Below are 25,420 nucleotides of genomic sequence, written 5' to 3' on the forward strand. Positions count from 1 at the left end.
GCCATAAACTCATGCTCCTTACAGTGAATAATTGAAATATGTGCATGTTTAACACGTTAGAATGAGCTATCAGTCCTTTATTCATGCTAAGATCCTCAAAACCACACACTAAATATTGGCTTTTTCAAGGTACATTTTCAAAAAACTTGCAATAAAAGTTAATTTTTCATTCAAGGTAATTTGGGCCAATTCTCCTGGAAGCCTGAGGGCCAAGAAAAATATTGGACATGCCTGATTTAACAAATGGAACTTGCAATTCGATGTATTGTGACAGGCCACGATATTATTGTGAGACTTGACGATACGGTATCACGATATTTGGGTTATTTTTACATCCCTATTAATTATTTTGATTTGTTTCTACTGGGATTTTAATGTCTTTCGTAATCTGTAAAGCACTTTGAATTATTTTGTGTACAAATTATATAAACACTACACAAATAAACTTGCCTTGCCTTTGTGTTATTGTATTTTATCGATCTGTCCATCTATTGTCTGCTTAGAGCTTATCTTTGTTTGTCACATGTACTGTACTTTATGTCTAAATAAAGAAAAAAAAACTCACTACTGTATGTACAATCAGTGCTTTTTCACACTTTATAAACTGTAATAAAATGCCATCATAATCTCAGACAGCGTAAACCTGTGGGAAACGCTGAACACGCAACGTTAACCACTCTTCCACCACCTTAATGATCAAAATTAACCCGCCAGCTACGCAGAACTTGGCACTAAATCACGTCTCTAACACTTTCTCACTCGGGGCCATGGCTGTCTCTTACTCCTGTGAACTCCAGCAGGTACATCGCAGCGCAAACAAGTCTCATAATGTCGAAGCCAATGTAATTACATCAAACAGGAACATGTACAGAAGAGGTCCCATTCATCCAGTCCCTCACAAGTCGCAGCCTGCCTGTCTCATCCCCGTGTTCACTAAACGCCGCTCATCCCACCTGGAGCTTGTACTACCAACGTACAAAGCTGGGGGACTTGTGACTCTTTAGTAGCTATTGTCATCTCTCCCACTCTGTTCTTTCTTTCTCTTCAACTTCAAAGCGCATTAATGCAGACACTTACCTGAGGCGGCAGAGGCGGAGATTTCGCTGCACAATCCTCCGTGGGGTGTCGCGTTTTTTTTCTTCCTCTCCCCTCGTTCCGTTGCTTGTCACTGGGGTTCCTGAATTTTTCATGGTGCTTGGATTTGCATGATCTCAGTGTGTGTTGTCACTGGTTGGCGCCTGGAGATTATGAGAGTGCTGTAGTTCCCAGTGAGGCAGAAAGCAGGTGGGAAGTGCTAAGTGCGTTTTGGGATTGTCAATACAAGAGCTGTCTTGTTTCAAAAGGGGTGGCACTGTGCAGGTTAAATATTGAGCAATTAGACACAAAGGATACTTCCAGCTCGAGTCAGTTTACATCTGTTGTATTCGTGATGATTACGACTATATGAGTACGAGCATGTGGGGATGAAGCTGTGACAAGAGACGAGACAGATGGAGCCAAGAATGTTCCACGGTATATGAAGGTGTGCAAAAATATCAATATATCGTATTTTTTAAGGCAGGGGTGTCCAAACTTTTTTCATTAAGAGCCACATTTCTAAACACAGACGAAGCAGAGGGCCGATCGAGGGCCATAGACGGGAGCTCAATCCAGTGAATAACTGAAATACGTGCATGTTTAACACTTCAGAATGAGCCATCAGTCTTTATTCATGCTAAAATCCTCAAAACCACACACCAAATCTTCAATATTCACTTTATCAAAGTAGATTTTCAGAAAACTTGCAGTAAAAAGTTAATTTATAATTGATGTAATGTCATTTTGGCCAAGTCACGTGGAAGCCTGAGGGCCAAGAAAAAATTGTCCGAGGGCCGCATTTGGCCCACGGGCCGTATTTTGGACATGCCTGGTTTAAGGTGATGATACAGTATCAATATCGTGGGCTGCTGTATCGATATATCTCCATAAGTAATTTTTGGTATATTTTACTAAATTATTTAGTTACAGAGCTACAGTTTTGTTGCTTGTTTGGAGGAAGGAAACTCGTTCATGTGACACATTTGACATTTTCACTGTTTTGATGATTAAAAGTCTAGTTTGTGATTCATATGAACTTTGCACAAGAAGTGGTTTAACAAAGACTTTTAGAATCACAGCAAACAGCAAAAAAAAAAAAAAGGAACCTATCCCACTTCTCATGAGCTTTTCTCTCTTTTTTTTAAAATGCACCACACTGTCTTTTAATGCACCTCACAAAGCTATAGGCATACATGTACAACAGCACAGGGTAAAGAAAAACAAACAAAAACAAACAAAAGAACATTTTCTTACACTGTCATTTAAGGTAAGTTTTTTGTTTTTGTTTTTTTGAGCACACGAAAAAATGGGAGGCTTAAACATCAATCTGAAAAACTCATTGACAAACATAACTAGGTTCCCCCACCTCTTCCTCTTCCCATTTGTAACTACACAGACTGGTGTATGTACTGTTATTATTATTATTTCCACAGTTGTCATTATTCTCAACACTGAGCTGATCCCTCCAATACACTGTTAAGAATCTCTACATAACTACATAACTATCTTACACACACTTTACACCTATATACTACACACATACATACTGCATTTGCATTGTATTATTCTGTATTGCAATTTTTGTTATGTCCTCTCTAATGTCTCCGTGCATGCTGTATGTTGCAATTGAAATGAAATAAATAAATAATCACAGCCATGATTTAGCCTTTATTTTTTATTGAACCATATCGAATTGATTTGAAATATATCACTGAATCTAAAGTGCACCGTATCAATATATGTATGGTATAGTGGCCTAAGTATCGAGGTATGTATCATATCGACAACTTCTTAATGATACCCAGCGCTAATGGTATATACAACTAGCATTTATTCATTACGGGTGCTTCTATCGCTCAAAAATACAATAATTCCATCTGTGAGTAGAGGCGACTCTCCGAAGATCTGAACTGTGATCTTACTGTGCAACATTCTAGACAAAAGGTGGCGGATCCTCCACTAGAAATGCTACAAAATGCACCTTTTAGTAAGCGATCATTATTATTATTATCAAGAGTGATAAAGGTATAGTGACACGAACACGATATATTGCAACAGAGAAATAGTGCAGTAAACGATAACACTGAAACATGCGTCTGACACAATAACAATAAAGCAAGAAAATGACAGGAAACTATTTTAAATAGACAGTATTGTGCTGCAACAAATACATAATGAACTGATAGAAGTTAGTTATTCAACCCTCTACTTCCCAAATCTTTTTGTATCGCAACAAATATACCCCAAACTCTCCCCACTTCTACAGTGAAAATGTACAGAGGATTAATATTATAATAGGCCTAACTGACCCAGCAGCTCTTTAGTTTTCTGTTATATTGTCTCATGTTCCTCTATGGATGTTTTGCATGTAAGTTATGATTTAATCCCAAGGCCTATTATGAAGTATGGAGAATTATTATTATAGATTCTTTTTTTTCTTTTTTTTACCATGTTATAATGCTGTTCCCTTATCAAAATGTCCTTTTAGTGATCTCTCCCAGGCGATATTTGAACCCTCTTTACTTTTAGTTGTAAGATTTTGTTCAATGCCTTCGTGACCCACGCTCCCACGCGACAATTCCCCATAAATATACAAAAATATGACACAAAACTGTACAAAACAACTTCACAAACCTGATACGATGTGCAGAAGTTTCATTAGTGAGATGCACGCTGATTGTGTTGTGATGGTGCTCTGAAGGGGGAGCAACCTAATGTGGGGAGCAAAGAGAGAGAAGACTCGTATAAAACATGTTAATACGTTGTTTTCGGAGAGTAAAGCATTTTCAAAACAATAAAAGGAAACATGGCGATCTAAATATGTTAAGTGTTAGAAGTTAATACCCCATACATGTAAAATACCCCAAGATGATTAAAGATTATTTGTTTTTTTCCAGTTTGATCCAACAAATCAGTTAATTTTTTGGGTCCTTGTATGAGTAGAGAGGCTTATAGAAAGTCTAGCAGTGTTTTGGATATATATTTGAGGATTTCTGAGGGAAACTTATATGTGAGAATCTTGTTAATCATCAATTATTTGCTCATACAGTCTAAAAAAAAAAAAAACACGGTTATTTTCTCAAGTGGAGCAATCAACCATGGTGCAACAAAATGCAACTGCTTCAAATCATTAACTAAAACAAGAGAAGCTTTGACTTTTGATTGACCCTGTTTGTGATCGAATATGCGCGAAACTGTCCTCATCCGTTTCTGTAATTACTGATCTTGTCTGGGCCTGACCTCTGACCCCGGGAGAGGACTCCGCGCCGAGGCCTGTTGCTGATGTATGACGGTCATTACGGCGTGTGACGAGCGCGAGTGAGATCGATGCCACGTGTCGGAGCGGGCGCTGGAGCCAGGCGCAGGGCGGGCAGATGTTGTGCACATTAAGTACCAGTCCACTGCCTCCAAAATTGTTCCGCAAATGAGGAGCTTAATGAGAGGCTGGGTCCGCGGGTCAAGGAACAGCATAATCACGCTAAGTCGATTGCGTCTCCTCTTCTGGACGGGCTCGCTTGCGTGCGTGCGCGTTATGGATGTCGTACAGCGAGCAGACGAAGCAGCATTTGTCGAACTGTGTAGAGAAGTGCCAGTGCTCATATTTCTTCATCCCCCCCCCCCCCCCCCCCTCGCCCAAGCAGAGCGCAGAATCTGGCCTGACACTTAAATACATTAGCCACACAATATGGAGTTGTCTTGTCTCACCAGCAGCGCAGATGTCAGGCACACATCTCTGCTCCTCTTAAATTAAGCCTTTCCTTGGCCTGTCACGATAACACATTTTGAAGCACGATATATTTCTGCCAAGAAATAATGCGATAAACGATCAAATTGAAACTACTTTATGCTGCTGACAGTGTTGGGGAGTAACAGATTACATGAACCAAAGTTACGTCATCAGAGTACAAATTATGAGTAACTGTATTCAGTTACAGTTACTGTTTCAGTGAGTATTAATTGGATTACTTATTGGATTACTTTGTTGAAATAAATGGATTACAAGGCGGTAATTTTCAGTTTTCACATTTTGGGATAAACCAGGACTAAACTAGAACTAAACCAGAAATAAACTAGGACTAAACTATGATTAAACCAGAACTAAAAACCAAAACTAAACTAGGACTAAACTAGAGATAAACCAGAAATAAACTAGGACTAAACCAGGACTAAAACCAGAAGTAAACTAGGACTAAACTAGGATTAAACCAGAACTAAAAACCAAAACTAAACTAGGATTAAGCCAGAACTAAACTGGGACTAAACTAGGACTAAACCAGAAATAAACTAGAACTAAACCAGGACTAAAGCCAGAAGTAAACTAGGACTAAACTAGGATTAAACCAAAACTATACTGGGACTAAACTAGGACTAAACCAGGACTAAAACTAGAACTAAACTAGAACTAAAATCAAAACTAAACTAGGACTAAACTAGAACTAAACCAGAAATAAACTAAACTAAAACCAGAAATAAACTAGGACTAAAACTAGGAAATAAACAGACTAAACCAGACTAAAACCAGAAGTAAACTAGGACTAAACTATGATTAAACCAGAACTAAAAACCAAAACTAAACTAGGACTAAACTAGGATTAAGCCAGAACTAAACTGGGACTAAACTAGGACTAAACCAGAAATAAACTAGAACTAAACCAGGACTAAAACCAGAAGTAAACTAGGACTAAACTAGGATTAAACTAAAACTATACTGGGACTAAACTAGGACTAAACCAGGACTAAAACCAAAACTAAACTAGAACTAAAACTAAACTAGACTAAACTAGAACTAAACAGAAATAAACTAAACCAGAAAACTAAACTAGAAAACTAGAACTAAACCAGAAATAAACTAGAACTAAACCAGGACTAAACCAGAACTAAACTAGGACTAAACTAAACTAAACTAGACTAAACTAACTAAACAGGACTAAAACTAAACTAGAACTAAACTAAACTAGGACTAAACTAGAACTAAACCAGAAATAAACTAGAACTAAACCAGACTAAACCAGAAATAAACTAAAACTAGAACTAAACTAAACTAGAACTAAGAAAACTAAACTAGGACTAAACTAGAAAACCAGAACTAAACTGAACTAAACTAGACTAAACTAGATTAAACAGAACTAAACTACTAAACTAAACCAGGACTAAAACCAAAACTAAACTAGGACTAAACTAGAACTAAAATCAAAACTAAACTAGGACTAAACTAGAACTAAACCAGAAATAAACAAGAAATAAACCAGGACTAAAACCAGAAATAAACTAGGACTAAACTAGAACTAAACCAGAAATAAACTAGAACTAAAAGACTAAACAGAAGTAAACTAGGACTAAACTAGAAAACTAAAACTAGACTAAACTAGAACCAGACTAAACTAAACTAGAACTAAAATCAAAACTAAACTAGGACTAAACTAGAACTAAACCAGAAATAAACTAGAACTAAACCAGGACTAAAACCAGAACTAAACTAGGACTAAACTAGAACTAAACCAGGACTTAACCAGAACTAAACTAGGACTAAACTAGGATTAAGCCAGAACTAAACTGGGACTAAACTAGGACTAAACCAGGACTAAAACCAAAACTAAACTAGAACTAAAATCAAAACTAAACTAGGACTAAACTAGAACTAAACCAGAAATAAACTAGAACTAAACCAGGACTAAAACCAGAAATAAACTAGGACTAAACTAGAACTAAACCAGGACTTAACCAGAACTAAACTAGGACTAAACTAGAACTAAACTAGAACTAAACCAAAAATAAACTAGAACTAAACCAGGACTAAAACCAGAAATAAACTAGGACTAAACTAGGATTAAACCAGAACTAAAACCTGAACTAAACTAGGACTAAACTAGGATTAAACCAGAACTAAAACCAGGACTAAACTAGAACTAATGTAATTTATTGGATTATGTTACAAACTACATTTTGGTGTGTGTAATCTGTAATCTGTAGGGGAATACATTTTAAAACTCACCTTCCCAACGCTGGCTACTGATTAAGATTAAAATAAAGCAAGATAATCAGTAAACCATTTTGAATAGACAGTATCGTTAAATGGTACGAACTTCGACAAATAAATAGTAGAATTATCCAAGAATCGGCCATTAGAGAGAGTGATTCCAGTTTGCTGCAGGTGTTCCAATCAGTGGGAGCAGGTAGAGGGTGCTCTTGGAAAAAGGATCAAAACCTAAAAAAAACAACAAACTCCAGGTGCTCCAAAGAAGTAAAAATCGCACGAGGAAAAATATAGTTAAAAAGTGTTTAAATGGACAAAGCCGACATGTTTCAACCAACCTGGTCTTCAACTAAGCCCTGATGAAGTCCAGGCTGGTCGAAACATGTTGGCTTTGGCCATTTAAATAAAGGCCTTTTAACTATATTTTTCCTCGTGCGATTTTTACTTCTTTGGAGCACCTGGAGTCCGTTTTGTTTCCAGCTTTTATATACTTTTATAAACTGAACTGAATCAATAGTAGCCTAATTATTCTGATAGGTCTAGCCTTTCATCTCTCAATGTAGACTGTATATGATAAGGATATAGAAAATAATTTAACAAATGCACAGAAATGCTAACTTCACCTGGGATGTTCCATGATATGGCATTAAACTAGGGTGTCCAGACGTCCCTGTTTACCCGGGACAGTCCCAGTTCTGAGCCCTGTGTCCCCTGTCCCAGCAGATTTATACAAAACCACTAATTTGTCCCAGTTTTATACAAGAAATATCCCAGGTGTCCTTATTTTTAACCAACAGTAAAGAGAGGCATAAATTGTCATTTGTAAAATACAGAAAAGATGCTTAAAAATGACCAAAACACAAAGAAAATGTGACTATACTGACTAACATTAGTATGTATTAGTCATAAATAAGTCATCGATGGACCAAGTGCATAAGAATCCTCCTTAATTATGCACTTGTTTCACAATTTTATTTTTACCGACCACTACAAACTAGGGATGTCCCAGTTTTTGATTTTGAAAATCTGGTCACCCTTCTTCTATACTAACTTCTTTCTTGCCGTGCAATATTAAATTACATGTTTTTATGATTAAATATTGAAAAGCAAAGACTCTTTCATATTGTGTGAAATTGCCTCTCCACAGATTTTACCTGTTTTTTTTTTTGTTTTGTTTTTTTTTTGCATACACGTTGCCTGTCTGAAACAATAAATAACCTGGGTGACCAGATTTTCAAAACAAAAAACTGGGACATCCCTGGTTTGGGTTGGTAATAATAAAATTGTGAAACTAGTGTGCAATCAAGAAAAATTGTTATGCACTCAGCACTAATGTGAGTCACTATAGTCACATTTTCTTTGTGTTTTGGTCATTTTTAAGCAGCTTTTCTGTATTTTACCTAAACAAATGACAATGTATGCTTCTCTTTACTGTTGGCAGGGATCAAACTGGTCAAAAATAGGGACACCTGGGACATTTCTTGAATAAAACTGGGACAAATCACTGGTCTTGGATAAATCTGTGATAGGGGACACAAGGGCGCGGTCAGTCTTTCCCTCATTTCTAAGATTTTTCTTATTTCTAAGTATTTTTTTTTTAAGTCAAATTGAAACTTTATTTATTTATTTTTTTTTATACCACATTTAAAGGAATAATTCAGAGTCATTTCAGCCTAGAGTCCTTTGCATCGTGACCTCTACATTACATCTGCTGCTGGATAATCTTGCCGTGCAGTATTAAATGACATGTTTTTACGATTACACATCGAAAAGCACTGATTCTTTCATACTGTGTGAAACTGCCTCTCCACAGACATGTTTTATTGCATGTACTTTGCGTGTCTGAAACAATTAAATCGCCTATAAATAAGTATAAAATGAAAGATTCAGAAAGCTCACATCGAGTGACAACCAGACAAGCTGTAAATTATTTTAGTTTCCTAAGAAGCATAAACTATGAACTGCCTTTCCTGGAAGCCAAGGAAATATAATTTTCCATCCAAACGCGGTTGCAAACTTTTCATTCATAAAACTCAAGAAGCCGTAAAGCGTGTGAAAGTGTCGTAAAAGGCCGCGCAGACAGGAAACAGCGGCTCATTTGAAACAGGAGGAAGCGCCGGGGGTTTATTGTTGACAACTGTGTTTTGCACTACGAAACCTGCGCCATCCTTAGCAACAGAGACACACGATCGCTATATTTGCGATTTATTAACTTTTGGAGACGCGTGGGCACGATTAAAATGCTTTAGTGAAGGCTGTCAGTGCAAAAATGTGACACTTGTACACGTTTACGACGCGTAGCTAAACTTCGCTAGCATCTTTTTCACATTTATTATTATAAAGTTTTACATCGTGGAGTTTTCTTCAGGCAGAGACCATGGAGAGGTAAGTGTGAGCTGTATTTTTATAACGCCACCCTGTATCTTACATAATTTATCTGGAATATGCTGCGTTTACAGTGTATTTACTAATAGCATCAACATCATTAACCTGTAATAAACCGGTGATTTATTATTATTATTTTCTTTCTTTCTTTATTCCCAGTCCCACTATAATCACAGATGACAGTGACTCACGGATCCTTGCGCTGGAGGAGCAAGTGAAGATGTTATCAGATGAGCTTACGCAGTGCCAGGTCTGTATTATTTAACCATTAATAACTCAATAACAGCGTGTGAATGAGGTAACCTGTTTTTGGATCATTAATCAGAAAGTAAACAGCACTAGTGACACTCCAACAGGCTGTCTATCGATTTTGTACTTGTGTCTAAAAATAATTAGTCTATTAGTCATTGCACCAAGACACATAATCTGGTCTTTGACTGTAGTGACATTCAATATAGTATCTATTTAGTGTTGTGTAATGTGCATTGCTTATAAGGTAGGCTAAAAGGTTTATCTGCATAATTGGTTGTCTTCTGTAGCTGATCGATTTGTTTCACATGCAAATTTGAAATTAATGTACACATTTTAGGCATATAAAGTCATAAAGTTGTTCTTGTACTATATTGCCATATGAATATATTTATAAAGGTCCTTATGTATGTCCATATGCCATGGCCGTGGTGGAAAGTAACTAATTACAAATACTCTGTTACTGAAAGTGAGTAGATTTTTGGGGGTAATTTTACTTTTTTGTGTACATTTTTAAATGTGATCAACTTTTGTATAAAATACTGATCTAAACTGTGTAGTAGGTAATGAATAGTATTCTTAGTAGTTTTTTTTCATGCATACTTTATGTACTAAAGTAATATTTTGTCAGTAATACTTGTATTTGTGATTGAGTACATTATTAGCCATATACCAGTGCTTTTATTTGAGTGTACATTTTCAGTTTTCTTCCGACTAATGGTCATGACCAAAACATTATTATAAACAATATATTATCTAATGAGTGACATAAAAGTCTTCATAAATAACATTCAAGTTTGCCCCAGGTGAGATTTTGTACTTTTAAGAGATGCAGAAGCACGATGCCAGCCTTTTCCTCCCCTCTCTCTGTGACTGTAGAGGCTGTCCCTGCATGCTCACCACCAGGTGGTGCCTAAAAGCGTGAGAGAAGTGAACTCAGCTCTCAGTTTGCATATGCTCAGATGAGCACTGCGATGAGTACTAACTCATCATGCAGGTAGACTGGTGTTAAACAACAACGTTATGTGAAAGTAATACATGACAGGAACAGTTCTTGTGAAGTTTTTGTCTTTAGCAACAGAAATATTTCTACTTTATTTGTCATATTTTAAAAGTTAGGGTGACAGTGTTGTTTAAGAAGAGTTTAAGTGTCATTTTCATTCATCCAAACATTCATAGATTTACACTTCGTGATGTCACATGATGAAAAGAATGCTGAGCACATTTTCATTGTGTAGTTGAAAATACAAATGCAGAATGTGGAAATACAGATGCAGAACGATGCTAAGACTGTCCCAACAATATTGTACACACTGTCACATGAACTAAATCTAAGATTTTTTAAACTGTATCATTATTTTTGTATGTTCACAACCTCTTGATAATAACATTATATTAAGAGCTCCCTAATGGTCTTTTTTCACATTTTGATTCTCATTGTCACTTCAGTTGTATTTGACCAGCTCCAGAGTTGGACGGTTTAAGAGCGTTGATGTTTCTAGTTTCCTTGTAATCGTCAGTTCTCTCACAGCCTGTTGGTGAGCAGAGCCCGTCCTTGGTGGTCTCATCTTGGGAAGGCCATCAGTGATTCTGTCTATCTAATAAGGACCTAAAGTCGTGTACTGTACCATTTAAACCGTGGCATTTGAATACCATTGAAGTTTTAAGTCTCCGGCACCATGTACTTCTGGACGACCATTAAGGAGAAAAAGACTGATCTGTAGAGCAGCAAATGATCCTACTAGACCAGTGCTAATGTTATTAATATGTGGCTTGATTCCAGTGGCTCCCTCTTTGGTATGTTTAGCCCGTGGTGTTTTAGTGTCTAGATTTTTCAAATGAATAATTCAGCCATCATCAAACAGACATCCATCGCATGTTTTAAAGAGCGTATGGCAGATGAGAGGGCCTTGATGAGCCTGCCTGAACACGTGTGCACATGCGGGGCGTCTAATGGCAGCCAAAGGCCAGTCGGAGCCAGAGCTTTTTCAAGTTGCTGGTTAATTTTCTTGGTTTGCTGTTTGGACGACTCATTTGGATGGACCCTTCATCCTAACTGTGTACACATACAAATGCTTACTGACATGAGTATCCACGCTCCTCCACTTTGTATGTCGAGCTCATGGTCGTATCAAGGTCTGCTTCTGCCATTTGACTAAATAATTGATAAGACACTTTTGAGAAGGGGCTTAAGATTCATGTACTAATTGGAGACCAGTAGATTCCAGTGGGAGGGAGGACTTTTATCTTCTGATGATGTGAACATAATTTATCAGATAATTTTATATTAAGTCGATTTGGTATAATTCTGTCTTTTAATGTCAGAAAATGTACTTTTTAGATGTCCCTCATTAAATGTAATGTAGCTTAAAAATGTTTGAAAAAGCAAAGAGACAATTTGAATTGGAAATGTGTCAGGGGCATGGCGGGCGCTGCGCTTGAGGATGACTCTCTCTGTCATCAGTTTGGAGTTTCTTTGGGGCTAGTTACTTTGCAGCGGCGGTGGAAAAACACATCTGGAGAAAGCAATTGATTAATAAGAAAAACGCAGCAAGCTCCAGTTTTGATTTGGACGGCGGCTCCCTGGTCATAAATAGTGCATAATGACAAGTGTCAATGCCTGCTCCCCTTGAGTCGAAGGTCACATCTCAGTGATGAAGATCCCCGTTAAGAGCGCCGCGTAATTAGAGAGGGCAGAGCAGATCAAAAATTATTTGTATAAGATCGTTAAATTATTGATCGCTGGCAGTTCTGTCTTATGCTAATGTCACCGAGAGCCCTCTTTCATTTTTCTGGGCTTCTAGCTGTATTCAGCGGTTTTCCTTATTTGACATTTCTTCATTTTTATACAAATTAATTCAGGACAGATATGGGTACACTAAATACATGTTAAAATCTTGTTTATTTGTTAGTTTGTATTCTTCAATACATCTTCTGCGTCTTCAAGAGTTGGAGTAGGGTGCGAATTCCAGTAGCTACGGGTTTTAAGATGGACTCACTCTGCTGTTCAGTCACAATTCTGGCACAGTGTTACGTGTGTGCAGCGTGAGATTTAATTCAATGTTAATACTTGTTCCTGCCTAAACTAACTGGAGCTTTATTGCATGTAACAGGGCTTTTATATTTACTGTATATATGGCAAAGGCAGTGACTCACCAGTTTGGAGTCAGAACTGAAGAAGCCACACATAGATATTGTGTGGAGATGTCTTTACTCTGAAACTTGTGTCAACTTTCAACGAATTACATTAAGAATTACACTGGAACCTGCCTGGACAACTGAGGGATTACGCAGACATGTAACAGGTCTGCTAAATTTTAGAAAATAGTCTAATTGCGATTTTTTTTCTACAAGTATTTTGACTACAATCCAATTTGCAGTATGTGGTTATTAAAATGTAGGATTCTGTCCAAAATTCACATTGTAATAAACACCAGCAGCAGTAACTTTTGACTGAAATATGAACTGATAAACTAATATCTTAAACCAGGGGTGGAAACTGAAAATATTGTGAAGGGCCAGGCCAAAGTGCTTAACTCAATTCAGCATAGTATTAATTGTATTTCTTTATAAAAATCAGTAAATAGCAATGTTTTGACGAGCTGGTATGACTGGTAAGAGTTTATTTTATGACTAAGCAATGAAAAAGTGAGGTTGCCTTACAAAAATGTCATTAAAAAAAAACATCTCTAAAATAAAAGCAATGTAGCAAAGTATGATTATTTTGTAAATCCAAATGATCTTAAACAGGCCGGTCAGAATCTATTAAAGGGCCGTACGTATGTGACTTGGGAGCTGTACAATGCCCAGGTCTGTCTCAAACCCATTCAGGTGGACTTCATGTGTTCATAGATGATTCACATTACAGCGTATTATTGGGTAAACATGTCATTTCCTTTTTAAATAAACTGCTCAACTTTTATTTCCACAGGCGGACAAGGAGTTTGTGTGGTCCCTATGGAAACGTCTACAAGTGGCCAATCCGGACTTGACCCAGGCTGTCAGTTTGGTGGTGGAGCGGTGAGCGCGTTCGTCTCTCAAATTGCTTTACCCGAGAAAATTCCTTTATCTCACGGCGAGTCGGAGAAATATGTGTGAAAGTGGGAACGGGGGTTTTTAAGGCACCGGGGCCATTCTGCTGGGGGTTACCGGGGAATCTGGTGCCGATGCTGATTTAAGCCTGCTTATCCCCGGTCTACAGGTTCATCCACGGAAGCCTCTTTAATGAAAACGCTCGCCTCCTCTGCTCCCGCTCTGGACAGCTGATACTCGTCTGCCAAGTGTGCGCGTCTTTATCGGATAAATTGTGAGACGGAATATGACCTTTTTGCTGCGTGTCTAAGCTATACTCAAAACAGTGGCATGGGAACTTTCCGAGGAGAGCTGAGGGCTGGTCTTAAAGGGAACAGATTACACCGTTTTCAGATCTATGTTATAATGTTGTTACCTCATCAAAAACAGACCTGGAATTGTGTTTTGATTCACACATGTTTAACACACAAAAACAGCATATTTAGGCCGTGTTTTTTTTCTCTCAACCGGAAAACACTGTTCCACCTTGTGATGTCATGTGGTAATACAGAAAGTGCTCCACTGTGTTCTTAACTCCATACACTTTCGCTAAAATCGTTTGGTTAATTTCAGCCCTGGAATAGCAAATCTCCATTGAAGAAAAGGTAAACTGTAGCTGTTAACGTGACATCACAAGGTGGAACGGCGCATTTTGACCTTTGGAGATGTAGACAGAGTAATAGTAAAGTGTACTCAAACGTGTGAATGAAGCAAAACACAACTCCAGTTCTGTTTTAGATGAGGTAACAATATTCAAACACCCAATGAGGTAAATTTTGTCTACTAATAATTTATGTTATTAGGTTCTTTTTTCAGACCAAGAATTTGTTTTCATACCTGACAGTTTCGACTGCTCACTAGCGGTCTTCCTCAGAGTCTTCACGTGATGTTGCTGCGACGTGTCCAGTCCGATCAGACACTCTGAGCAATCGAAAAGCAATCGAAAGTGTTTGTATGAAAACAAACACTTGCAAAAATATGGAAATGAATATATGTATTGTATCGCTTAATGTGATCAAACATTATCGATATCGTGGACTGCAAGAGTATTTTTTGGGATATTTTACTCAATTATTTTGTGACAGTGCCACAGTTTTGTTGCTTGTTTAGAGGAAGGAAACTCAGTTATGCGACACATTTGACATTTTCACTGTTTTGATGATTAAAATGTTTGTGTTTCATATGAACTTTACACAAGAAGTGGTTTAACAAAGACTTTTTTAGTATCACAGCCATGATGTAGCCTTTATTTTTATTGAACCATATCAAATCGAATTGAAATATATCGTATGAAATTGAAAGCTCACTGTATCAAGTTATGTATTGTATCGTGGCAAATGTATCGTATCGGCAACTTCTTAATGATACCCAGCCCTGTCTGAAAAAAGAGCCTAACAGCGTAAACATTCAAACATGTCTTGAAGCTCACAAGGGTCAATTCAGCATAATGTGGAACCTTTAAAAAATCTGGATTTATAAATGACAAAAAATCTAAAAAACTAAAAACTTCAGATACTTGAAACACTTTCCTCAGTAGAATGAGAGAAACCGAGTCATCAGTTCTCTTCTCTCAGTCCCTCTGCTCCTTCCCCACCTTCCGGGCCCCTCAGGAAGCCCATCAAAAGTGCGCGAGCGAAGGAAACACGCGCCCGGAGAGTGTAGGTGCTCTGTATCACCTGATCCACACGAGGATATTGACATGATAATTGTGTCGACTCCAGTCAAGCGCTGGCACCCACTGGGACCCTCCACCCTGCGACCCCTCCCCTTCCCGGGCCGCTCTTGTTCAGTGATTGGTTGGATGCTCAGGACATGGCGAATACAGCCCCGACGTACAAGGGAGATGTAGTTCCTCACCCCCCCAGGACCCCCCCTCGTACTTATTTCAGAGCGCGCCAGGGGAGGGGGCGGGCGATCAAGAGGCAAAGAGACACGAGGAAAGGTCCCGTGGATAGGTGTAAGTGATGAGCGCTGCTGGGATGGTGGCCCCAGTGGGACATATGCAGTAGAAACAAACAGGTCCCACAACGCGGCTCTGTTTTTGTCTCCCTAAAAGTTTATCATGATAAAAGAGGAGCGAGCATGGGCTTAGTGCTGCTCTGGGAATAGTCATTTTTCACTGTAGTTTTCTCTGTGTAGTTCTTAGTGAACAATAATCTCACAGTATTTACATTTAAACGACATGCTTAAGTTGGAAATAATATTTTAACCACGCAAGAATTTGCAAATAACAGACTTAAAAAAATTCAGTTTCAGTCGTAACTTCTTATATTACACAGATGTACAAAGGTTTTGTTCTAAGTTGTGACCTAAATATCTTGTGTTTTCTACTCTCTAGAGAAAAGCACAAAGCTGAGATGAAGGACAGGAAGGTGCTGGAAATTTTGCAGTCCAAGGACTTCAGAATCCAAGAGCTGGAGCAGGTACAGTTTTGAGCAGTTGTGGAATGAGCAATGAAAAATTGTTCTTGCCTAAAAATGTGCTCAAGTGTAACAATGCAGCAGGTGAAAGTACAACATACTAAATAGAGATTGAGCTATATGGGTCCGGTCAAGTGGTAACGGAGGGAAACAGGGGCAGATTTTTTACATTCAAAATGTCTCTTATTCAGAAACTAGAGGGACTATTGAAATAAGTAAAGTATCAGAATGTAGGAAAGAGTTACACTCCAACAGGGTAAAGTTAAACCTGCAATATTATTTCAAGTTGTTGACAAAAAATTTAAAAAACTCATGTCGGTAACGGAGGGAATGAAATATGCAACACTTTTTGGGCAATAAATACAAACAGTGATAACTAGCGGTTCTCACTTACATATCCTTAACAAACTGGTTTGAATATTTGCTTCATATAGTTTTCTACCATATGATAGAATATGAATATGAGAATATGAGATTAGGTTGAAAAAACCTCTTACTTTTTGAGTAATGAGATTTTTTATTAAGAAAGGTCATGGTAACGGAGGGAAAAGTAACGGAGGGAAAATTGTGCAAACAAGTAGAAGGTGCATGATTTTGCAGAATTTGTCAACTTTTTTCTTCTGAATACTTTAATATTACTTCAAAATGAAAGGAAACTATTTCTATAAAATATGTCAGTCCTTCCAAGCAAATTTTTATCATTTTAAATACATTTATTTTGAAAAATCATGTACCTTCATCAACAGTTCAAAGATGGAATAACACAAGATATGATGAAATACATCCATTTATTTACATGATTTGCAGGTCTTTGAAATTTGGGAAATAATTTTTGTTCCATGTTTCATACATGGTCTGTTTAAAACGTATGGAACTTTAGAACCAAAAATGGTACAGAAAAAAGGTAAACAGTTTCATAAACTAGAGTACATATGCTATTTGTTGAATACATTTTTATATCAGATGCATTAACTTGAATTTTTGGCCTTGCTGTTTACTTCTGCTTGACCGGGCCCAGGAGCTTTGTTGTTTTTTCATGAGATATCCATTGTTGGAATCCAAAGGCCGCTAAACTCTGCCAATATATTTTTATTTAATTAATTTGATTTATTACAGACTTATTGACTTATTGATGAAATTTACTACAGACTCCCCCACAGCCCTTTTTTTTTAAAACTGCAGACCTAAAAGAGAGCCATGTATTCCCATTTTGTGCATTCATTTCTTTGCACTAAAGTGTTAAAATCAAGCTTTATGCATATTCTTTCGGCATCAGGTTGGCCTAAACAAATGATCAGACTGTACGCTAAAGTGCAAATATCAGCCCCATACATTGATCAAGCGATATATCTGTTGATCTCTAATACAAAGTGCTACTCAAAGTACCAGTTACTACACATAACATCACACATAATAATCCACATTATCTCTGTCCAGTCAGAGCTGTGAAGTGTCATTATGTCTGTTTGTTTTTGCAATGTAAACGTCTCAGTGCTTTTCTGTTTCATATAAAAATGAAATGTTGTGTCGAGCCTAATCAACACGACTTTTTAAGCCCATAACAATAATGGCACGGCTGATGCAGTTTCCCCCTCCTCCTCCTCCTTCTCCTCCTCCCTCAGCAAAGTCTCTTTCATTAGCATCCCTCAACCAGACTGTACTTAATGAGACTGGCAGCAGTAAAGTCATGAGGTTGCCAGTATTTTCCCCTCTTTAGTTCACTAAACACCACTAAAGCACTTTATGAAGCCTGGATGCCTAATAGGTTCTAGACTTATGCATAGTTTATGTGCAGTATAAAATGAAACTGACTTTTACCTCGACCAGCTGGTTATGTTTTGCTAAAATTTTATATTATTTTATTTTTGGAGGAACAGTTTAGCACATATTAACGTAGAAATGTGAACGGTAGTGGAGCTGAAGAAAGTCCAAGGCAGTCTAGTGTACAAAAAAAGTAAAATAATTTATTGAGACATGGGCCAGTCTATGTCTGAGTGTGTTTTTTTTTTTTTTTTTTTTTTTCAGTTATACAAAAAAAAAAAAAAAAAAAAAACACAGAGGAGAACAGTGCCCTACAATCGTTCAGTGAAATGTCAATCGGTGTGTTAGTATTAGTAATTACAGTATTAATTTTCAGATAAAGTCCAATCTAATTTTACATTTTACAGTTTTTCTACTTTTACATACTCTGTCCATTTTGTTATGTTTGAGTTTCTTTTTTTTTTTTTTTTTCAGTTATACGAAAAAAGTAAACAAAACAAGCAAACCAAAAAAAAACAAACACAGAGGAGAAGAGTGCTGTACAATCGTTCAATGAAATGTCAATAGAGATGTGTTTACAGTATTCATTTTCAGATAAAGTCCGATTTAATAGGTTTTACATACTCAGCACATTTTGTTATGTTTGAGTTTCTTCATCAGGGCTTAGGAGTAAAACTGTGAGGACACCAGGTCACTCCCTTTTACAGTAAAATGTCAGTCATGTGACCACAGTCATGTGACCCAGAAGACACAAAACAGACACAAGGCACAATAATCAAAAAGAATAAATATCATGTAAAAGTCTTAAAGCACAATTGTGTACTTTGGACCAAAAAGTCCCAAAGTACACAATCATGAATGAAATGTTTATTCGGACAGTAATACATAGAACATACATAGAGAACATTAATACATAGATATAGCACATAAAGTAAATATTTCTTTTCTGTAATAATAAGTGAAAATAAATGTCACGCAGATTTTACTTGTGTCCGAAAAGGGAGTGGGAGGAAGTAAAAACTTGTACACAGCAAAAATGTTGATGGAGAATGACAATATTACAAATGACTGTAAAACACTGTAACAAACAGTATTATTATTATTTTTTAAACTATTTTTGTTTGTAATGGGATCTGATCTGAAAATTCTAAAACGTGAATTATAATAAAAAATAATAATAAAATATGACTTACTGTATGTCCTTTTAGTCGAGGGGTCTTCAGCCAGTCCTATGTCAGTGAAATTGGGTTATTTGGAGCAGGATTCAACTCTTGGAAGGTTAAATAAAACAATGTGAAGAATACTGAAAGACAAAAAATCTAAAATTGTGATGAATGTTATGTTATTAAGTTCTTTTTTCAGACGAAGGGTTTGTTTTCATATGTGACACTCTGATGAAGACCGCTAGTGATCAGTCGAAACTGTCAGGTATGAAAAGCAAACTCTTGGTCTAAAAAAATAACTTAATAACATAACATTCATCACAATTTTAGATTTTTTTGTCTTTCAGTATTCTTCACTTTTTTTATTTAACCTTCCAAGAGTTGAATCCTGCTCCAAATAACATGATTTTTGACAGAGGACTGGCTGTAGACCCCTTTGACTAAAAGGACATAAGTCATATTTCATTATTTTTTATTATAATTCACATTTTAGAATTTTCAGATCAGATCGCATTATAAACAAAAAAAAAAAAAAAAAAAACACATAAATTATCTGAAGACCAAGTGAACCTCACTGGACTGTGATGAAAGTTTTTGACATATGACAGATGCCCTGATTAAAACTGATGCTCCTTTTAACTTTTGATGATCGTGCATGGCTTCTAGTTAGAACATTAAAATATAAACACACTGGATCTGAGCGTATTACAAATAAAAATACAATTCTATTACATAATCCCAGCGATGCATATTTGTCCGATAATGATTAAATATTATTGAAGTTGTCAAACGAAAATCTCCAACCATGATGTCTTTTCTACGTTATACTTTATTCACTTTCCCTTGCTGCTCCATTTCATTTTTGTAACATAATTAGCTTTCATTTTGAATCGCACTGGGAATTTTCTGACTGCTAATCTCTCTGTCCTAGACCTCTTAACTTCCTGGACACCCCCGTCCTCCTCCCTCTATTCCTCTTGTCTATCAATTGAGCCTCAAATTGTTCTCGCCTACCTCATTATCAACGTTTGAATGTATTTTCCGCTCGCCGGTATAAATCTCTATTAAAGCCCCTCTGTTCTTTGCACGGCGAGCTCGGAGTACGGTGGAACGCTAAATCCGCTATCTGGGTATATATCGCTGTGATTCCCCCCCCATACAATTAATTGCATCCCAGAGCACGGTGTTATTTCAGAGGAGGGTGTACCCAAAGAAGGCTGCGGATTATGAGCCAACGCCGAACCCCAGGTGAGACTGAGGAAAGAGGCCAGTCTCTGCCTACTATGGCCACTTCTGCTGCCAAAAAAACAGGAAGTGAACAATATGTACTGAAATATGCATATGCTCTTGGCCTATAGTGAAATAAACACGGAGATGTATAGGGCTAATGAATTTCTTATGATAGTTTGATCATTTTGAGCGTTTCTTCCGAGTATTTCAATGAGATATGGGATTTAAATGGTGATCAGATTTTTTACATCTCCAGGAGAATTAATCTTTGGAGAGAGGACAGAAAAATGAACTGCTTAACTACTACAAGAAATCCATGCATTTTAGAAGAAGTTTTTGAGCACTGAACTGCAAAGATGGTGTGTAATCTGTGTAATCTCATTTGTACGAACATGGCTACTAACACCAACTCAAACAAAACAAAGCAAAACAAAAAAGGTTTACTGTAGAGAATGAATCCACTCTAAAATTTGGTAATAAATCCTCAGAAATGTCAATTTTTTATTACCGTATTTTCCAGATTATAGGGTGCACTCTTAAGCTTCCAACCCCATCAAAAAACGACCGCGCCCCACAATCCAGAGCGCCCTATACACAAATCCACTCGTTGTCCCAGCACGACTTCAGTAAACTACAAAGCCGCACCACCCGCAGAACACACAAACACACACGGAACAGACAGCGACCGCACAGCGAAAAACACCCACAGACACACCCGTCACTCCACACCGACGAGGAACGGAACGGAGGAACGAACCGAAAAAAGCGAGGCAATGTGCCACTTCTAGACACAACTGAACAACTGAGTCACTGCGAACACGCCGACAATCCAGCGGTCCCAGACACACCCTCCCTACACGCCACAACTGAACAAAGCCCAGAGTCACCGTGAACGTGCCAAACGAAATCCCACTGAGCCATCCAACTGCTGTGTTTCGTTTAAAGTCCGGTGCAGTTTATTTGTGAAAAAAGTTTGAAAATAGACCATTCAATGACAGTGCGTCTTATAATCCAGAGCGCTCTATAGTGCGGAAAATACGGTAATATGTCCAATTCTATTCTAAATGTGCCTGATATATCACTATTGGACAAAAAAACACTCATGACACATCCATAAAAAGGTAAACTTGTATTTGAGACATCCAGAAATAAGATATCACTGAATATGATATTATCCTGGAGTTAAACAAAAACAAGTGCCAATGTTTTGCTACTAACCAGAGAGCTTTCCTCAGGGCTTGTAATTTTACATTTTATTCTAGATAGTGAACTGGTTTCATTGTAGGTATTTAGCATTGACTTCCTCCCCTTCATTTATAGAGTGGACACATTCAGAAAAAACATGTTAACATTCTCACATTTTTACATTGTTTTAAGTTGTTTGTTTTTCTGTATGTTTGTGTTTGTCCTGCAGAAGGTAGCAGTGCAGCAACAGGAGCTGAGCAGCTCGGTGCATAGGGGCCTGACAGAGGAGGAGAGCGCCGTAATGAAGAACCAAGTCACAGCTCTGCAAGAACAACTGGAGGCCCGCAGCCTGGAGCTCACAGTGGGTGAAACAAATGCTCTGTGACAGTGTGAGCCTCCGTCCCTGTGACACCAAACCCAACAAGTCCCCCTCGGCTATAGCCACGGGCGCTTCAATGATTTAAGGAGCTCAGCCTCTGCAGCACACAGCATCACTGTCTCCTGCCTTTTCACCCTGTCTCTGCTCTACCTCTGTCTCACACTGACAACAGAGAATACTTAACAGCTGGAGAAGTGTGTGTGTGCATGTGAAGGAGAGGGAGGAAAGCAGGTTGTTAACTTGTAGATAAATACTTAATGACTCTTTCGGTAGCAGAAGTGTGTGTGATGGTGTGGCCTCTGCCTAATTATACTTCGATGGGACTTGGTTATGATTAATTGATAAAGGAGCGGTCCTTACATGGTCTTAGTACAGTCTCATGGAGGGAAATGGTGGGGGACAGCTTCAAAGCAGAGCGGGCCTGAGTCTAATGGGTCTTGCAGAAGCTGCATTCTCATTAGGAGGCTGTCATTAAAGCAGACAGACTGGCCCCTGTACCTGCGTGAGCCTGGCTCCTGCAGCATGTGTCTGTGTGCACCGGCCAACATCTGGCCATGAGGGCCCCGTCACACAGTCGTACAGCACAGGTGACCTTGGCCAATCAGGGGCCCATGCAGGGGCCTCCCACTGCACAGTCCATCCACTTTTTACATATTCATCTCACCCACTGTCTGCCAGGTTATTTTTCTTTTTTCACTGGTGAATCTTTTTTGTTCCAAAGTCTTTTCTGTGCCCATTGTTTATTTGGCCCATGTGACCCCATCCTCGCACACGTATCTTCTCCAGGAAATGAAGAGTGAGTGTAAAAGGCAGAGGGAGGAGGATCAGCGGGTGGTGCAGGCTCTGGAGGAGAAGAAAGAGGGATTAGAAGCCCGCTGTGCTGCCCTGCGATCTGACCTGGAGGAGAGAGAGAGGCAGATCTGTGCCCAGAGGGAGCAGAGGGACACTGCCCAGGAGAGAGTCAAGGTATGTGGGGACAAGCAGGACACCTATGGTCTTCATTTATATAACAACAGCTAATCCCGGTCACAGTCAGGGTGCACTCTACGCACTATATCTAATACATCTAAACAAGTACATTTCAAACAAGTACATTTCAAATATTTATCAAAAATATATAAATATATATAATAAATTTATTAATTAGTACAGATAAAATAAAACAAAGTACAAATCAGATGCATTGATAAGTACTTGTTAGATACATTGACTACAGAAATACTTATATATATATATATATATATATATACTTTTTTATTTGATTTGCCTTATGGTAATATTAATTCTCAGCAAGTTTTGATGTCCTTGTTGCTGATGCTGAAGTCCCAGATTAAAGATGTAGTAGCAGAATCTTCCATTTGTACCCTGGAAAAACCAATCTGTAGAAAACTTCTTCCTTTAGTTGGGCGAAGGTGGGGGGAAGAGCTGAATAAGTCAGAGCTGCAGAGTAATTACACATGGACAGTGACCAGCAGAAGTCTTTGCACGTCCATCAGCCTAAGACACTTCACCTGATGAGACATAACACTGTTATTTAGGACAGTGGAGAATCCAGTAACAATAAAGTTATTAAATACAATGATATGAGAAATACACTGAGTAATTCCGACCTTGGTATAAAAAATATTAATAACTAGTTCTCAAGCTCGTAAACTGCAATAAATACTGGAATTCAAAATCAAATACAAGTAAATTTGCTTTGTCTATTGTTATAGTCTAAAATCTTTAGTACTGTTTGTGAAAAGTTTGTTGCTTTGACCAGGAGCTGGAGGCGGAGCTGCACAGGACCTGGCAGGAGCTCTCCACCGTGCAGAGCCACAGCGGCGGTTTGGCAGCGCAGCTTTCTGCCAAAGACCGAGAACTGATGACAAAAGAGGAGCAACTCTCACAACTCCGGTCAGACAACTTCACCCTGACAGAGACGAGCTGCTCATTTGTAACGTCATATCAAAAGTGAATCAGGAGTAGGCATGTCATGATAACAAACTTTACTGTTGCGATTATTGTGAGAAAAAAACACCACAATTTAATGATTAGTCAGCATTATTGACGCCATGACCAAAACAGTGAAATAATATTCTTTCTTTTCTATTACTTTACTGTAACATGTTACAGTTAGTTTTGGCACGGTTAGAGCTTAGTATCATTAAGAATCTGCTGATACCTCGATACATAGGCCACGATACGACACATATCTCGATACAGTGCACTTTTGATTCAATACGATACGTTTGAAATCGATTTTATACAGTAAAAAAAAAAAAAGCCTAAATGATGGATATAATACTAAAAGTCTTTTTTAAACCACTTCTTGTGCAAAGTTCATATGAAACACAAACATTTTAATCATCTAAACAGTGAAAATGTCAAACTTCTGTCCACTAAACAAGCAACAAAACTGTAGTGCTGTAACATAATAATTTTGTAAAATATACCAAAAAATACTCTTGGTGATATATTGATACAGCAGCCCACGATATCAATACTGTATCATCACATTAAACGATACGATATATCGATGTTTTGATATTTCTGCACAGCCCTAGTCACGATACTAAAATTTCAAACACGATTTTGGGAATTGACTTGATGCTGAATACCAAATCTGACACTAAAATGATAATAAAAACACTCTTTATTTAGACAATAGAATGTCATTTTCACTATTAAATCATAGTACTTTCTTTTATATTACTACATGGCTTTATATCTGTGTAATCGTTCAGTCATCCAGGTGACTCAAATGAATATCTAGTCTCGATACTACTTTTTAGGAGTTTTTTTAGGTAAAACATAGCGGTTAACTTGAAAACTACCACTGCATCACATCTCTAGCTTTTTGAAGATGTAGACAGACTAATAATAAAGGATTACTCAGAATTATGTAAATTAAACAAAACACAACTCCAGGGTTTGTTTTTGATGAGGTAACAACATTATAACATGGTTTAAAGCTCCCCTTAGTCAATTTTGTGTAATATAGGCCCTTTAACTGTGCTTTTTTGGAGTATAAGTTGAACAGAAATTACATTATTTTGTATCTTAAACTGTCACGATTATTACTTTTTAGCTCTTAATATAATATTGTGACCTACATTAACACAATTATTGATTAACTTAATAAACTTGCCATCCTTAATCAGAAGTAATCTTAGCTGTAGCTGTAGACTGAATGCAGAGATGGTATATTTCTCACTATGCTACGAGGCTTCAGGGTGACAGAGATTTCTTCCACTCCGGCTCACCTAAAGCCACTTGATAAGCCCTGCATAGTGGATGTGCTTTAAAGGAGGGAGGAAAGGGAAACGGGGCAGGCTTTGGCTAAGCTTTAGTCGATATGATAAAAACTGTGAGAACCATTGGGGTCTTAGCGGTAATCTCAACCTTTTTTAACTACTTTTCTGTTTTAATGCCACTGGAACTTTGACATGTTAGTCACACCTCGGCTGGAGACCGATCCGAAGGGTTTAAAGTGGGGATTAGACGTGTCCTGAGAAGTTACTAAGAGGAGTGGAATGTTAAAAAT

The 25,420-nt window shown here is 37.8% G+C and overlaps 1 protein-coding gene across 2 annotated transcripts in view; it reads left to right on the forward strand.

The window, feature by feature from the left end:
• The first annotated feature begins 9,176 nt into the window (after positions 1-9,176).
• Positions 9,177-25,420, forward strand: part of cntln (centlein, centrosomal protein) — a 175,889-nt gene continuing 159,645 nt past the window's right edge. For both annotated transcript variants that reach the window (XM_055158740.1, XM_055158741.1), the window contains exons 1-7: positions 9,177-9,436; positions 9,596-9,686; positions 13,617-13,705; positions 16,095-16,179; positions 21,745-21,876; positions 22,681-22,860; positions 23,657-23,790. In XM_055158740.1, the coding sequence (XP_055014715.1) occupies positions 9,429-9,436; positions 9,596-9,686; positions 13,617-13,705; positions 16,095-16,179; positions 21,745-21,876; positions 22,681-22,860; positions 23,657-23,790 (719 nt within the window). In that variant the 5' untranslated portion in view covers positions 9,177-9,428. The remainder of the gene's footprint in view (positions 9,437-9,595; positions 9,687-13,616; positions 13,706-16,094; positions 16,180-21,744; positions 21,877-22,680; positions 22,861-23,656; positions 23,791-25,420) is intronic.

This window comes from Boleophthalmus pectinirostris, unplaced genomic scaffold (assembly GCF_026225935.1).
Source record: "Boleophthalmus pectinirostris isolate CB_2022bp ecotype Guang Dong unplaced genomic scaffold, ASM2622593v1 HiC_scaffold_22, whole genome shotgun sequence".
Classification (NCBI taxonomy): Eukaryota; Metazoa; Chordata; class Actinopteri; order Gobiiformes; family Gobiidae; genus Boleophthalmus; species Boleophthalmus pectinirostris.